At 30.0% G+C, this 18,136-nt stretch overlaps 1 protein-coding gene and 1 non-coding gene across 2 annotated transcripts; one reads left to right on the top strand and one right to left on the bottom strand.

Moving 5' to 3' along the window:
- Positions 1-1,139: 1,139 nt before the first annotated feature.
- Positions 1,140-1,211, bottom strand: Trnac-gca. Its single transcript has one exon. It is a non-coding gene; the product is annotated as a tRNA-Cys (tRNA).
- Positions 1,212-4,802: 3,591 nt separating this feature from the next.
- Positions 4,803-11,183, top strand: LOC111042135 (WPP domain-interacting tail-anchored protein 2-like). Its single transcript, XM_022326656.1, has 6 exons — positions 4,803-4,926; positions 5,845-5,959; positions 6,034-6,236; positions 6,471-6,664; positions 6,774-6,952; positions 10,943-11,183. The coding sequence occupies exons 1-6, from the start codon at positions 4,803-4,805 to the stop codon at positions 11,181-11,183; spliced, it is 1,056 nt and encodes a 351-aa protein (XP_022182348.1).
- Positions 11,184-18,136: the final 6,953 nt, after the last annotated feature.

An 18,136-nucleotide genomic window follows, 5' to 3' on the forward strand; every position in this document is an offset into this window, starting at 1 on the left:
TACATAATAATTATAAAATTGAATTGCGCAATTTTTATTTGAACTGTATAATATGTCATAATTCTTAATTATATAACAGCTGCTCCCTTAAAAATGTATAATTATGGCTATGCTGCTTGACTAGTGATAATTGATAAATCGGCCCATAGTGAAAATAATTCGTATATACGCCACTGACTGATACATCAGCAATCGTAAAATAACATTCTTTGGCAATTCCGGATACCGCGGATACTAATGCTGCAGTAGAATCGATTTTTTCAACCATCATTAATGTGTTGTAGACAGAAGAAACAAATCGTTTGTTTTTTGGTTGAAACTATCAAATAAATTGTCATTGTGAAAACACATTTTTAAAACTATTATTGTAATGCGTTTCGTAATATTTTATTTAAAGAAACTCAGGTCCTTGATGCAATTATAGTTCGGCACAAAGTACACAAAAAAAATTGAAGAAGAAATTGACTAGCAATCGTCATCAAATTAAATTAATTTTGGATTTTTATGTACATATTAATAATTTATTTGTATTTCAAAACTATTACACAGCACACATTTAATTTGTTTTTTTTATATTATTATATTTAGTTATAGGTAACAAAAGTTTCCCGTATTTTTATTTTATTTGCATGCTACTGTATAGACACACTAGGTTAAGTTATACATTAATCAATAATCATTATAGGTACTGCATTATTTAGTAATACGGAGACAACACATGCGTGTTTAACATCCATTAAATGTAAGATATCCAAAATATTATTGTAGTTCTATAAAATGTTAAAAGCAAAAGTTGTACAGCGTTGAGTTTTATTAATTCTAAATACCTAACGTAAGACAAATTTTTTTTCAAATGCAAGCTTTGTTTAAAATAATATTATATTATGATAATTGTGTATCCAGAAGCGAATCAAGATAAGTTTATTCCATTAAACAACACAGTACTGCAAGAATCATCGAGTCATCGAATATATTAAACGAAACCTATATTATGTATATATATATGTGTGTGTGTGATAACACTATTAAATAAGTAATATATGTAATTATAACTCATAAAATACATAATATAGTTTGATAATATATTATGCGTGAACAAATGAACAAAAATAAATTTCGAAAAAGAACAAAAAAAGTACAGGGGGCACCCGGGTTTGAACCGGGGACCTCTCGATCTGCAGTCGAATGCTCTACCACTGAGCTATACCCCCGCCATGTCTTAGGCAGTTGATTCCAACTTACTTAAGAAGATGTCCGTAATATAACTTCAATAATTTTGTTAAAACCAGTCTTAGTAAAAATACCAAGTTAAATAAAAACATATAAAGGGATTATCTGGGTCATAACATTTCAAATTTTTGTAATTATTTATCTATTAATAAGTACTCTCTATTTTGTAATTGTTTCATTCGCTTATTAAAATTTAAAAGATACTTTACTAGATGCCCACCTACAAAATAAAGTATGAATAAGTACGAATAAAATAAGAACGCCGTTGCACAGTTAAATTTCTCCTTTATTATGAATTAGATAACTTCAAAATAAATAGTTACTCTCGGATAGTGGCGTTTTGAACTAAATTACTATTTACAACCCCTACTTAAAAATCAAAGATTTGAACATACCACCCATTGTATTTAAATATACCAACCTACCAAAACTGTTATAAATTACGATGTCTTGTAATTTTCTTCTTCTTTAAACTATTAAATAAAATGAATTGATACCTATCCGTTATATTATTTGGAGTCCTGTCCGAAGGAGTTTATCTGGAGACAGGACATACAAGTAGATCCATTCAATGATTTGTTAAAAAATATTTCCGAAAATAAGTCACCAAAAATAAAGTTTTGGACGCTATTTATTATTATTATTTAACTCTCAACTGCTGTGATATTATAGACTGTGATAATTTTTTTTATAATTAATTGTTGATAATGATTTAATGTTCATATAGGTAATAACACGGAAGTTGCAGTATCGGGCATTCGGGCGGTTGTCCTGATAACGAATAAGTACCAATTAATTAATTATTACTTATGAATTTATGATAATATTACAATATTATACAATAACCGACCCGGCAATGCTTCGCTATTGCAACTTGCAAGATTTCTCAGATATTATATTAATATTTATTTTCTGGATGTTAAATAATTATTTTTATTTTAGACCATTTTTAGTCACGTCTCCGTGATAATGTATACGTATAAATTAGCGTCGAAACCGCAGACTCTTCACAATTTTGAAAAAAAATTATATCGTCTGTTTTGGGTTACCACGATTACCAAACAATTATTATATTAATAATACTATTATTTTAAAATGTTCATAGGTATCTCTTCAAAGATTGTTTTAAAAGATACAAAATAGAACTTTTAATTTTCAATTTTGACTTTTCAAGAGTCCAACTAAATATAATTTGCTACCAGAAATCTCCATTGATTAATTATAAATACTAATAATAGATATTAGATACTCAGATGAAATTAATTGTTTTTTTTTTTTTTTGCCAAGCTAAATAATTATTATAATTGTTTATTATTCCACGTCGATACCGACTTGCCTAGAAACATCTGTGGTTGTGTAGTTTGATTGTTATTTATTTTCAGCCAGCGAGTATTTCTTACTAAAAAAGGTATGGGAATACAATTAACACGTTTATTTTAATTGATAATAACTAATTATAAATTAACTTTATTGGACTAAATTCATGCCTAAAACCTTCTTTGTGATGCCCTCTTTAGTTTAAAAAAAAACTGCATGACAATTGAATAAGTTGTTAGGGAGTTTATCTCAAACAAAAGAAAGCGACTTCATTTTATTTTATTTTATTTTATTTTCAATCCGTGCTCTTGTCACTCTCTGCATGATGATGAATTGGCTACTTACCTCTATTAGCATGCTCAATAAACCTTCATAAGTAAAATCAAAAAAATTGTATCAAACTAAGCACAAACTATGCTCTAACAATAAACAATTAATAAATAATAATGAAAATCGTTGCCGGGCAACGCGAGAGATTTTGATTGTTATTTATTTCCAGCCAGCGACTATATATCTTACTAAAAATGTATAGGTATACAATTTACACGTTAGTTTTAATTGATAATAACTTTATACATTTTTTTTTATTGACAAAAGTGGTACTAAAACAGTAAAACCTTCAGCAGAGTGTCAGGTATAACAGTAAAAAAATTTCAGCCAAATCGATTCAGTAGTTTTCTCAGTTAGCATGGTCGTAGAAAACCCCTTACAATTTTCGGTGCACCGTAACTCCGCGCGGATCGTCACCATTTTATAATAAATCACCTTAAATCCGTATGGAAGGTTTTTTTCGACACCTTAACTCCACATACAAGATTTTTTTTAACACCCTAACTCCGCACACAGTATAAATATATTATATACACATAATAGGTATTTATTATTGTATTAATTTATTTATTTTAAATACAATATATTATGTTATTAAAATTAGATAAAAATAATATTTTAGAATTAAAAGGTAATACTGGAAACGGCTTAAACAGTCTAATTTAAACATAGTATAATATTAATAATAAAGACAATTTGCAACAAACTAGTCATCGGTAAAATAAAATATAAAATATCTAATGTATTGCATTAACTGAATTCAAACTCTTTACAAAATTATATCCATCAATTTGGTTGTCGTTATATAATTGTATTTTTTTATTTATAAATTGGAAATTATTTTTTTGTTGTATTCTAATTATCCTACTTTCATTATTATTGGCAAAATGTATTCGTATATAAGAGTCCGTCTGCATGGCTAATAAATTTGTAATGAAAACTGCAATATTTGGATTTGCGGAAGTAAATAAATTACTTTATTACTTTACTATTATATCAGTTTTATGACATGTGGACTTTTGGTGTTTGAAATTTAGAATACGGAGCTACGGTACGTCCACAATTTTACATAATGGTATAGATATTATATTCCTGATCTCTATGTCTCTATAGTCTTCGCAAAATAGGACCTATACAATTCACTGTCGTGTATTTTAGACTGTAGTCAATATAATTTTGTAACATCTATATTATACATTATATTATATTATATTATAATGATGTTGTAATGTAATTTATAATATAGAGAAATAAAATGTCCACAATTAAGTAGTTAAAATAGGTTAAACCAGCGAACTATCGAACCAATATATGCTGAGGTGACACAAAAATATTACTAATTAACACCGCCGCAAGCGCAGGTCCGGGTAGTCCACCGTTGTGAAACTCAAGTAGGTAGTGGCAAGGTGTGGATCGTAGATGCAGCGGTCGTATTTGAGTGAGCGATAACTAATCACGGGCAGAGTTTTTATTTTAGTTTTTATTTCTGACCAAAAACTGTGTTTAGATTTCATTTTAATCATTTGACGTTCTTACCTTTTAAACGGAACAGAGCATGAACAATGAATAGGATATGCGTGCTTTGAGATTGGGAAGTTTGCTTAAACTGAATTTCGCTGCGGTGTATTAAATCTTGAGTCACCCACTCACCCTGCTTTAGAAAGAAAGAACGTAAAATAGACAAGCGAGTGCCATCATATCTCATTAAAGCTGATTTATTTCTCCATTGATTTTATATGCTAAACTGTTGTTTCTGTACTCAAATCATCATAATTAAAAAATATTTTTTTCTAAATACTATAGTAACCATTCAAATATACTAGATACCAGATGATCAATAACCCACTTTTCTTGTCTAATTACTGGTTAATACTTTATTCTTATACCTGTTCAACATTTATAAATAGGTACCTACACAACTTAAAATGGAAAATGAAGATTATGAAGCAATAACATTTCACAATGTCCCAGTGGAAAATTTAATCGACTCTAGAAAATACTGTGATCGAAGAAAGATATTTGAAAATAGAGATAATTTTATATTTGATGGTAAAGCATAAAATAAAATTAAGTTACTCATAGGTATATTTTGTTCAACAAAATCCATCTATATAAAATTAAAATTGATTACGTACATAATATGTAATATAATATATAACTTGTATAGTTACATGATTACATGTATATTTAAAAAAATCAGTTTGCTTAAAATATTTTCAGAGTTATATTTTTTACTTCCATATTTTCTTACTTCTCTAGAATTCTGTATCTCGTAAAATTAAAATTATTATAAAACATTTTTTTTCTTAGATATTCTAATTTAATAAATGTATATACTTGAAACTAAATACTCTTATTCATATTATTTTTGAAAAGAAATAATTTAATTCCCAAAAAATTTCGATCCCTAATGAGATAATTACAGACAAATGATATTTTTATTCTTAGCTTTTTTCAATATATGTTACTATTTTTCTAAAAACTTAAAAATGTAATACATAGTTCATCCGAGTAGAGGATACGACCAACTTTATATAAAAAAAATTACTGTCTAACATTGAATATAATAGAGATGATAAATTAATTATAATTCCTGAAATATGAGTATGTTATGTAAATTATAACTAAATTATACAAAACTATATTATACTTATTTAATACCTATAGAAAATCCAAATATTTTTTAAAAGCATTTTGAATATTTTTTTTTTTTACAATACTCTGTCCTCTACAATAGGGGCTTCAAACTTTTTGAATATAAAAAAATTAAAACTTATTGAAGTATACTACCTACTGAGTTATAGAGTACTGGCGAAATGAAATGACATTATCAAATGATTTGCAATCATAAATTAACAATTGCTCGTATAATAATTTTTAAGACTTATTACCTATATAAAACCAACTTCTGTATTTTTAATTAGTTGGAGACCTCATTTGAATATTGTTTCGATTAATATTTTATAGATCACGATGAAGCACCTCAAAACAATATTGAAGCAGCACTTGAAAAAAATGAAACTGAGGATTCAGATGAAAAGTTAGTTGTTTTAGAAAAAGAAGAGAGGAAAGTACTAAGAAAGTGTAATATATGGAGACGCCAAAATATCGATACGTAAAATGATGTGTATTATTTAATAATTATATTCTTTAAAGAAATCACTACAACGTAATTTTTAACATTGAAACTAGTATCGAAAATGCAGTGGCTAAGCGAAAATTTCAACAAAAAATGATAGTACAACCACCTGTAGTTAAGAAAATTGAAAACAGTGAATTTGAACTAGGCAATATTATCGAAGAATTGAATAATTTTATAGAAGGAAAATGTTTGATTTTCCATACAAATGAATATGAACGTGAATGGATCGACAAAAATATCAATCAAAAAAGATTATCTGAAGTTAAAAATACATTAATTGAAATAAATAAAAAATGTATGGACATTGATGATAAATTGAAAAAAACCAGTAATAAAGAAGATATATTGGTGATACAAGACGATATTATTTCACTAAAAAGTAAATTTTTACTAATGCAATGTAGAAAGAGTAGAAATTATTATAAGTAGAGGTAAATTGTTTTTTTTTTAGAAGAAAGTTTAGATCTTCTTAAGCAAAAAGACAAAATTATCGATAAACTATTAGAAGGACTAGAAGAATTGTTAACTAAATCGTTCAATGAAACATCTTCTAATACGAACGATCTGAATAAACTGAATGAAATCGCAAACAATAAATTACACATCCTTAAAGAAGAGCATAAAAAGTATTATTTAGCTATTACTGTAAGTAAACATTAAATAATAAATGTACATGATATATTATCATACCCATATACATATATAAAGAAACAATGATAGTCTATATTTATACCAAATCACATAATATTTTAAGAAATTGATTGAAGATACTAAAAATGAAAAAAATAACAAAGATTCTACTAATTGGAGGCTTTTGATGAACAAAATCATTAATAAAATATCAAATGCAGCATTAAAACGGTTGGTACTTATTGAAAAGAACAACTTCGAATTATTAAAGCTATTTAAGACCAATGAAGAGAACACAAAAATGTTTAGATTAGAAACAACTGAAAATTATATTGTAAGTAATAAATACAAAACAATTGTAAATTATATATTTATATACATTTATAATATATTTTATTAATTAATAAGTAACAATCAAACATAAACATCAAACGATTGAACCAAAATAAATTTTGTTGATATGCTCAACTCTATTCCACTGCAGTCCACACGATCTTGCATACCTATCGACGTATCGGGTATCGCCATATTATGTCAAATAGTGGCAAAGAGTACCTATGGTTGTTTACTCTGTAGAATGCACAATGTATTTTTTTTTTTTATTGAACTTAAGCCCGGCAACTAAGGCTGATTTTGGGGTAAGGTTAGGTTGGTAAGGAAGATTGTTTAGATGATTGTAAAGGTTGTTACGGTAGGTAGCAAACAAGTGTATGTGTGCCAAGGTTTTTACCTACTATGAACCCGGGTGGTTACCCATCTGGGAGCTAGAAGCTGTGGCGTTACTTACTCCTGGTCGCATTCCGCGACTGGTAGCAACCAACGCATCACGCCAAGCCACGCAATGTATTTTATTAGTTCCGTTTAACGGCATCTCTTGCGGGCTGCGATGACAACTTAGTCACTCACGCTTTGCATGTTTCTAGCAGCTTTAGACAAGCAATATTATTTCTATTTTTTTGTTATCACTATAAGATTGTTTATGTATGTTTACTTTTATCAAGGGGCTAAGTCCGTAAAATAAATTAAATATGTAAATAAAATAAAATAATAAAAATCACATATTATTATAAATATATATATTGAGGGTACGGTTGAAAGTTTGAAAGTAAATATTAAGATTTGACTTATGAAATGTCTGTTTGTGGTAATACAATAAAGGGTGTAATAAGCTGAGTTGAATAGTGCATTACGTTTTTACCCGCATAAAAAAAGTAATGTGTTTGGGCAAGTTTCATATAATGCTTATATTTGAGCGAGTTTTAATTGAACGATACATTGGTACAATATAATAAATAAAATTGTAAAGATTAGAATAGAAAATATTATATTAAATATATAAAACAAAACAAGTACATTTTTTTACTTTTAGATTCTGAGCGGAGCAATGATTGAATGTATTGATTTTACAATGGTGTGTTTTTATATTAAATTTTTTTTTTTTTTGTGTCTGTAATCACGGGTTCTCGCAGTAAAAGTGCTTCGATTTTCTTAAATAGCAGCGTTTCTGGTAGGTTAGAGGTTTTTTTCTGGTAGGAAAGTTAAGCTAATTGGTGCGATCGGGAGGTCAAAATTGAAAATTCCCTAAAGTTTTCAAAAGCAACAGGAAAAACAAACAAAAAAACTAAAGAAAACGGTAATTTTTACACAAAACCATTTTTCGAAAAATTGATTTTGGTTTTTAGTGTAACTCTAACAAAAATGACCTTAGATTCATGAAATGTTCACTGAATATTTGTATAAGCATTTTCTATACACCGTAAAATGTTCAAAGTATTTTGATTTGTGTTGAACTATTTATAGGCAAATGAAATTTTCGATTATTATTTGTTTTTTTTAAACTCAAGTTGATAAAAAAATGTTCGCTGTGTCGAAAAACTTGAAATCGCAATACAAGGTTCCTTGTAAGGTGTTGTTAATGGAAATTTAAAAAAAAGTTGAGTGTAAATTCACAATATTTTTTTACGAATGTTTAAACTTAGAATTTTGACAAAATTCGTAAAAACCATGAAAATTAGCAAATTATATTTAGTTAGAAATTCATAAATATTTTTCTATTTAAATCTAAGATTTAAAAATCGAATACAAGATTCCTTACAAGTTTTTCTATCTTTAGGGGGACTTATCGATTCCGCCAATTTAGCATCGATTCCGCCAGTATCGACTCCGCCAGTTCAGGTAGTCTAAAAACAACCTATCGATTCCGCCACCTACCAATTTCTACCTCGACCTGGCAACTGCTGCTGTCAACCTATTTCTGTTATAATAATAATAATATATCTAAAAAATAATTCAATAATTAATTTAAATATTAAAAATAAAATTAATAATCAGTTTAATAATTAATACAATACAATATATATATATAATAATACAATTAAATTAGTCAAATATGGTTTTAAGTTATACAATGATATTTTTATGGTATGATGGATGCCAAACTAATGCAATGTGAATTAATATATACATAAAATAATAAAATATAGTTAAATAAATAAAATTGTATAATAATAATAATATAGGTATCTACAAAATAAGTCAATATTGAATTTTAATATAAATTAATAAAAAATTATTTTTTCCCTGGCGGAATCGATAGGTCGTTTAAACTATATCTGCATTGGGGGAATCGATGCTGGCGGAATCGATAAGCCTTATACCCAAGTTTAAAATGGTCTGGCGGAATCGATGAAACCCCGTTATCAAAGTACTTACCTCTACTATTTCCAGAGTTGGAAAAGTTCCTTTTAAAAAGGAACTCGTTCCCGTTCCTCGTTCCTACTGTAGAAAAGGAACTCGTTCCCGTTCCTCGTTCCTGTCGCAAAAAAAAAAAGCGTTGCCGTTCCTTTACACATTTTTTACGATTCAAGTGGTGGTCAATGGTGTTTTTTGCGAACAGTTTTTAAGTCAGAAATAATCGGACCGAGAGAATTAACCGATTATTTCTGACTTAACAATTTTTCGCAAAAAATACCATTGACCACCACTCTTTTTTGACCACTCCTTTCTAAGGAGCACCGATTTTTAACAAAAATGATTTGTCTTAGGTTTATTTGTTATAATTCAAAAGTTGTGTAACTTGTAGACTTGAAACTTTCCCCAGTTAAAAGTTTATTATTTTGACTAAAAATGCACTCCTTCACTCAGAACTATTTATTATTTAATAATCAATATAAAATATAAATATATAATGTGAAGTATCAACACTGTCTATACTCTATGTCTATCTATATAAATATAAATATTGCATTATTGCATATTATACATGTATATTACTATAGTATACAGTATTACAGTGTATACTACACACGATACACCACACATAGAGACACGCTATAGGTTATAGCCCATTGTTCTATGATAGGAGTATAGGACATAGAGATAATAGTGTAATACAATAATCTGTTTTTTTTAATTAAATTTATTTCCTATTCTAAAAAATGGAAATGAAGAATGAAAAAAACAATTCATCAATTTACTTTAAAGGCAAAATATTTATATATTATTTTCATTTATAATAAAGATGAAAAAATATTTTGATACTAACATTCTGTTTTGTTTGAGAAGAACTAATTATTTTTCAAACAATGAATTTTAAATGGAAATTAATTTGATTCCCATTTGTCTACGACAAAATTATTATTATTTGGTTATACAGATTATTTGTAAAACACATCAATATTTCGAGAACGTGTTTCATTCATTGGTCCATGGCGCGCGGAACCGGTGTCGACACGTAGTCAACCGACGGCGTCGAGGCTCAGTTTTAACGCGGAAACACACTATAATATGCGCTACATAAATACTGTGGCACTCAATGTGTTAAAAATAACTATTTTTTTCATTATTTGAGAAACGGAAATTTTTTTTTAAGTTCCTTAAAAATAGGAACTCTTTCCCGTTCCTCGTTCCTAGCTATAGTTATAGAACGCGTTCCGAGCTTCGTTCCTATTAAAGGAACGCGTTCCTTCCCAACACTGACTATTTCTCTATCAAGTCAAGCACTAAATACATAGTATCATTGTACAATATATTAAAACGTAGGTACCTATATATATTTAATTAATGTATGAATTGCGGGTTAAAGGGAGTTGATACCGATTTGGAATTTGTTAAAATCAGATGTTCAACAAATATAGAAAAACTTAAATATAATTGCCATGTTTTAAAAAAAAAAATAGAAGATAATAATTTTAGAATAGTCAATCAAAAAAGAAGGATTAATTTGTAAGTATATTGTACAAAGCACAAAGATTCATAGGTTTGTTAAATAATAATGCAACAAACATTTTCTAGTTTACAAGAAATTGTGTATAAGCTGAGAGAAAAATGCAATAAAATCGAATCCGACCTTAAAACCAAAAAGTCTACAATTGAAAAACAAATTATAAGTATTAATGAAAAAATTGATCAGCAAGAAAAAAGAGCTGATTCTGTTGCAAAGAAAGATAACAACGAATACTTACAATTGTGGGACCATCAACTTAATGATATCATACATTACATAAATAGAGTAAAATTTATGTTTCTACTTTAAAATTGGTTTTTGGTCATTTTTTAGATTCTGAGGAGAGCAATGAATGAATTCATTTTACAATGACGTGTGGTTTTTTTTGTACCTGTCGGCTGTCATCATCTTTTGGGAAGGTAAAAATCCTTCGATTTTCTTCAACAGCATATATTCTGGTAGGAATGTGAATCTAGTTGGTTACTTTGGGAGGTTAAAAGTGAAAAATTACCACCAAAAAAAGAAAAATTCTAAAAATAATAATCGTAAATACATAAAATAATCACAGTGTTTGTATTAGATATTTCAAAATTGAAAATCTCCGTTGTCAGCTTAAAACAAAACAAAATATTTTGAAAATGTTATCAAGTACATGCATTGATAAAATAAACATACCTTGTAAATTTTGAGTGTCTACAGTTATTAGTTTTTGAATTACAACAACATAAGAAACTCGCTATATGAGAAAGTGAGTAAATATTAAATATTGTAAAAATTTCAACTTCGAACGCTCATAAAAATTTAATTTGACTTTCCGGTAGAAATTTTATTTTTGATTAAAATAGACAAACTTATAAGAAATCTTGTGTTAAATATTTAAATCTTAGATATACAAAGAAATTTTTTTTTGAATTTCTAATTCAAAATAATTTGCTAATATTTTGGATTTTCACGAATTTTATCGAAATTCTAAATTTAAAAACTCAGAAAAAAATACTGTGGATTAAGCTACACTTTTTTTAATTTCCACTAACAACAACTTACGAGAAAGTTTCTATTACATTTTCAAGTTTTTTGAACTCTTCAACATATATATAAAAAACAAACAAAAATCGAAAATGGCATATGTCTATGCCATAGTGTATAAAAAACGCAGATATAAATATTCAGTGAAAATTGCATGTACCTTCGTTTTTTTTTAGTTACATCAAAAACCAAAATCCATTTTCAAGAAAAATTACCATTTTTCCTTAATATTTTGTTCGTTTTTCCTTTTGAAAACTATTAGACATTTTTTACTTTTGACACCCCAAAGTATCATTTTATTTTATTAGACTCACTTTCCTACCGTAAAAGATGCGGTTGAAAAAAATCGAAGCATTTTTATTTTCCCAAAAGGTGATGTCAGACACAAAAAAACACATCATGGTAAAATCAATATATTCATTGCTCCGCTCAGAATCTAATATCCTAGACTGACATACCGTCTCCGCTCAAAATCGTTTTTCGAATACAATGTTATATCATTGAATTCAAATTTAATACTATCCATTACTGCAACCTCCTATACACCTAATGTACAGCGAAGCGACACCCACTTACCCGCTTTTTATTTTTATTTTAGGTTCGTCAAATAGATTATTTTATACGTGAGTATTTCAGTTTAAATGGCAAGACACATTTCTGTGAAAAACTCACTATAGATGACGATGATACAATAGTGCCATTTTTGAAACACATTAATAATCTAATATTATATGAGCCTGCACACAACAATTTAAACACAAATTATTATGAACATATTAGAGATAAAGCTCTAAATAATCTGTTATTGGATTTCATTGTTAGGAATTCGAGTTTTGTGTTTGACCATAACTTAAATGGAATTCTTGAGTCAAACTCAATGCGGAATTTATCATACGCGTATAATGCTTTCAGTGATTTAAAACTAAATAAAGAAGAATCTTGGGATCTCATAAAATCTAAATTTAAGCCATATGTGACATGTATTGTTTGTAATTCTCAAATAAATTGGGAATCGGGTGAAATTGTCGGACCCTCAGAAAGTGAACAAAAAATGTGTAGGAATATAATATCAGAAAATTGGTACTTATACTTGTAGATTTCAAACATATCATTAATCAAGCCACTCAAAAGTTTCTTATAATTAATACATGATTTTGTTGGTAGCATCAACGAACCGAAATCGAGCAAATATTTATACTTTGACAAATTATGTAGAAATATAACTGAGCATAACAAAAATATTGACAAACTTCAAAAAACAGATCTATTGCGTCAATTTATGAATGACACGTAGGTATATTTTAAATGTAAAAAGAAGTTCTAAAAGAGCTGATAATAATGGGTAGTACCTAATAAATGTAATAAATTATTCATTTCAAACAAACTTTCAGTTTCTTACAGAACTTTGCTATTTAGTGAGCCAATGGTTTTGTATATGTTTAATAACTATTGATTAAGATAATGAACTTTGATACTTATCATCAAGGATCTTACAAATTTGCTTCATTTTAGAATACCTATTGGCTATATATATAGTTATTAGTTATTACCATTAAAATAAATAAATAAATAACAAACGCTGAAACACAAACAAAAAAAAATTTAAAAATTTAAAAATTACATTAATTGTTTGTGGTTTATAGTGCATGTTCAAACAATATTACATTTGAAAATATTTATGAAGAACAAAATAATAAATATTCGAAAATTGTAGTTGACGGTATGTACCTGATATGAATTGACAATTAAATTATACTAAAACAAAAAATCAGTGAAAACTCAAAACAATAATAATGATTGATGAATTGTGTTTTAATTAATATGACTCATATTCGTCAGTCCTCACTCATTTCGTCATTCGATTATTATTATTGTGCATTAACGATTTTTCGTATTTACTTAAGTATTGTGTTTTACATACAAATTGTAATTTTTAATAAAATTAGTACCTACATTTAGAAAAAAATTCATATCTGAATGAAACTATTTAGATTTTAATTGTACATTTAAATATAAAATATTATATTGTATTATTTTACCCGTTGAATTTATTTAGACAATACATCACTTAACCACGCTCGATGTGGAAATTCGAATCATGAATTATCCATTGACAACAAGCATTTCATGCATATAATGAAAGAGATAATAAAAGAATCGCAATCAACGAGTTTCTCAAAACCAAAGTCATTAAACCAAAGATTAAAAAAAGAATACAATTTTATACAGTGGAAAATCAGTGTAAATGATTTACAAGCATATTGGTCTCGGCTCGTCAAATACATTCCAAGTAATGTTGATTCGTGGAAAATATACTACGAGGAACTCGGACATTATTATAGATCTTTAGTTGGTAAATCAATATTATAGATTTCTAAATTATTACAAAATATTTCATTATTTTACTCATGATAGTTCGCCAAAAAAGAATGCTAATGGCAAAAACATTACAAGCTGAAAATACAAAGTTGAAAAAAATAATATACGAATTAGAAGAGAATAATTATAAAAATAATATTTGAATATAATATATGAACTAATGTATATAATCAAATATCTTAATAAATGTTCTATACAATATTATTGTGATTAGAGTAGTATTATAATTTTACTATTAGTATTACAGCTAGTAAAAAAACTAATTTGTACAGAAAAAATTACACTTCAAAATTTTATTTTACGTATAAAATATAATAATGTATATTAAAAGTTTCAAGTACCCACGAATAATATTTTTAATTTCAAAAAAATACCTAAAATTGCTATTCTTCGTTTGAATATGTATAATTTTGTCTACATTTTAACTTGAAATATCCATATTGAAAACTGTGTTTATATTTTTATGACTTCTGAGAATCCTGTAAAAACTTAACATTTTATATATTTTTAACTTCAAGATAATTTGTGAATTTTCGAGATTAGAAAATCAAAGCATTTTTAATGCTCCAAAAGGCAATGACTGATACAAAAAAAACACACAGCATTGTAAAATCAAAACACTCATCGCTCAACTCAGAATTTAAAATATACCTAGTCAAGGAATGGTTGACCCTAATAAAAGTGTTCTGCACACTGCGCACGTAGGCGTCTGTACATGTACCTATGTTTAATCAGCTGTGGTAGTATTGTGACTGAATTATGATAAATGTATCATAATCGCATTTAGTACACAATTACTCATTATTTTACCTGATATAATATTATTATTATCATTCATTTAATATTTATAACATTATAAACAAATGCCATAAATCATATTTACTTTTATTTCAATTATATATAAGTGTTAAATTTATTTTTATTTTATATGATCCAATTAATTTATAAGTTGTTAACAATGAGTGTTTTTTAACATCAGTTTTCAACTTTTTGATTATATTTAACAATACTAAGTATCGGCGAGAGTGGCTCAGGAGTTCGCGAAATATCGTGAAAACGATTTCAAACGATACACCGGCAGAAATTGTAATAAATATACAAGGATTGAAATACGGAATTACCCCGGTAAGCACCACACGAATGCAAGAGAACATATATTTGTTACATACATATAGCTATTAATTTATTATATCATCTATATTACTATCAGAGTATAAGAGTAGGTATAATCTTCTCTTCGGGGGACGAGGTGACCGAGTGGTCTGACGCATCCGCTGCGACGCAGCCGGTCGCGGTTCGATCCTCGGCCACCGGGTGGCATTTTTCTCCGGACAAGTCGCGGTGACCGGAGAACAAGTGCCGCCATCCCCCAACCGGGCATGGCAGAAACCTACGGGTGCCCAATAGAAATTCTGCCAAAAAAACAAAATTACACACGTGGTCCCCCCCTACAGTTCCAAACCCTACAGTACCACACAACCTACAGCTAATTGCCTTAGTTGCCGAAGCTTAAATCAAAAAAAAAAAATCTTCTCTTCTCTATATATAAAGGAAAGTTTCACTAGGAAAGGAGTTTTCAAAATTTTGATTTTAAAGGGTTGAAATCGTCAAAAAAATTGTTTATGTACAAATTGTATATCTATATACATATTTTACAACACGGCGACCTGTGAGTTTCCGTAACGACATGCAACCATAACTTTTTGTCCGTCTAACTATGTGTTTTTTTAGTTTTTAAAATAAAAATAGTTTAGTAGTTACCAACCAATAATGTATCATATGATTAGGATATAAAGTAGGTACTTAACAAAATGTGTAGTACGAATTTTTAAGAAAAATAAGGGCTGATGGGTATGATTAATGTATGATAATATAAAAACCATGAATTAATACTTAACAATAAAACCATTAATAATCATCATTTATTATAAGGTCAGTCGTCGAGACTCGAGAATCAATTTTAATAATTAAATAAACTAATATTATTTTCCACCATAAATTATTCATCAAATTATATTGTTGATACAAACATACAAATATAATTATTGACTTGCATGTTGATGTTATTGTTACAAAATGGTCCAAGGTCAAGCAAAGAAGAATAAAAATTTTAATGTAAGGGAGGTACTAGGTAACTAACGTAAATTACATGGACTATCTTGCATAGATAATATATACATTAGGTCATACACAAGGTTATGAAGTAAGGTTATTAAGTAGGTTTTTTAACTATGAGGGAGGGTGCGGTTGGGGGTCGGTTAGAACAAGTGCATATATGGCGAGGATTTGTCACTAAAACCTGGGTGGTATTAATGGTGACACCGGGTGATGCTTGATCTCAGAACACGTTTGTGACTGAGGCCAATTAATGAGCTACCTAGGCCACACAGTCCACAATCATTACCTTTTTTTATTTTTTTTTTTATTTTTTTTTTTAAGCTTAAAATCGAGAACCGGAGGAGGAACCATGTTGCCAATACTTCTCCTCCAGCCCCCATCGTTTATTGATCAATTATCAAATACACGAAGGAATTAGAAGTGGTGGGCTAATCTCCCACTCACTAACTATTACATTAACAATATTAAGCAACATTAGTTATACATTGTGCTCTTCTGCGGCCTGCCGAGCTCTTTCTTCCTCCTCCTTGGCCGACAGGATATCCTCCACCCTGATAACCTGAATACCTCCTCGGCCTCTCTCAGCAGCATCGACTTTTCTTCGGGATCCGCCGGGAACATCTCGAACGCTGGTCCGCAGATGATGTCCGGGAGATCAGCGACACTCGGTCGACGGCCCAGCCGTGCGCTGAGGTGTACACGGAACCCCTCCCAGTAAACACACTCGAACAATGTGTGTTCGGCGGTATCAGAGTCACCAGAGCACTGCCAACAACGTGAGCTGGCGGCCCTAGCCATCCGATGTAGGTAAAACTGGAAGCAGCCATGGCCCGGCAGGGCTTGTGTCATGTGGAATGATAGGGGCACCCACGGGACGGTTCTTCCCAGCCATCTTCCAATGTCAGGAATGGCGCGACGTGTCCAAGATGCCTTCTTGGTAGCAAGCCGTCTCACCTGCCACAGAGCAATTATTGCTTTCCACTCTTCTTGTTTCACTGCCGCTTTTGATGGCCGCAGTTGTCCGGGCTCCGTTGTGGCACGCGGCCGGGATCTTATCCTGCATCTTTTGAGTCTAGTGAGATCAGCGGGCGGCGTACAGGCCAAAACCAGTTCGGCCTCGTCCGAGACGGTACGGTAGGACCGGATCACCCTCAGGGCAGCGGTCCTCTGCGGCCGGATGAGGCTCGTCCGGCAGCGGTCCTCTGCGGCCGGATGAGGCTCGTCCTGGTTCTGGCGACATCGGTGATGGTGTGAATCCACACAGGAGCGGCGTAAAGCAATTGACTGTCCACGACTGAGCCGAGCAGCTTTCTTTTCCATTGGACTGGACCTCCAATATTCGGAACAAGTCTAGCAAGCGCCTGAATGGGCCGAAAAAAAAAGCCTGACCGCCTTTTTGGCGACGGTGTTAACGTGGTGTGCGAATGTCAGATGTTTGTCGAGAATGACCCCGAGGTATCTGATCTCGTTGCGCAGAGAAATCTGGTGATCGCCGACCACAAGCCGAGGAGGAACGAACGCCCGTCTCCGGGAGAGTATCACCGCCTCGGTCTTCTGGTGGGCCAGCTCTAGGCCCCTGCTCGCCATCCATTCGTCGATAGCCCTGAGTGTTTTGTTGATGCAGTCTTCCATTAACTGACCAGTCACGGCCATTTCTACGACGGCAAGGTCGTCTGCGAAGCCCACCAGCTGCACTCCGGGTGGCACATCCATCTTGAGGATGGAGTCGTAGGTGATGT

This window comes from Myzus persicae, unplaced genomic scaffold, assembly GCF_001856785.1.
Source record: "Myzus persicae strain clone G006 unplaced genomic scaffold, MPER_G0061.0, whole genome shotgun sequence".
In the NCBI taxonomy this organism is placed as follows: domain Eukaryota; kingdom Metazoa; phylum Arthropoda; class Insecta; order Hemiptera; family Aphididae; genus Myzus; species Myzus persicae.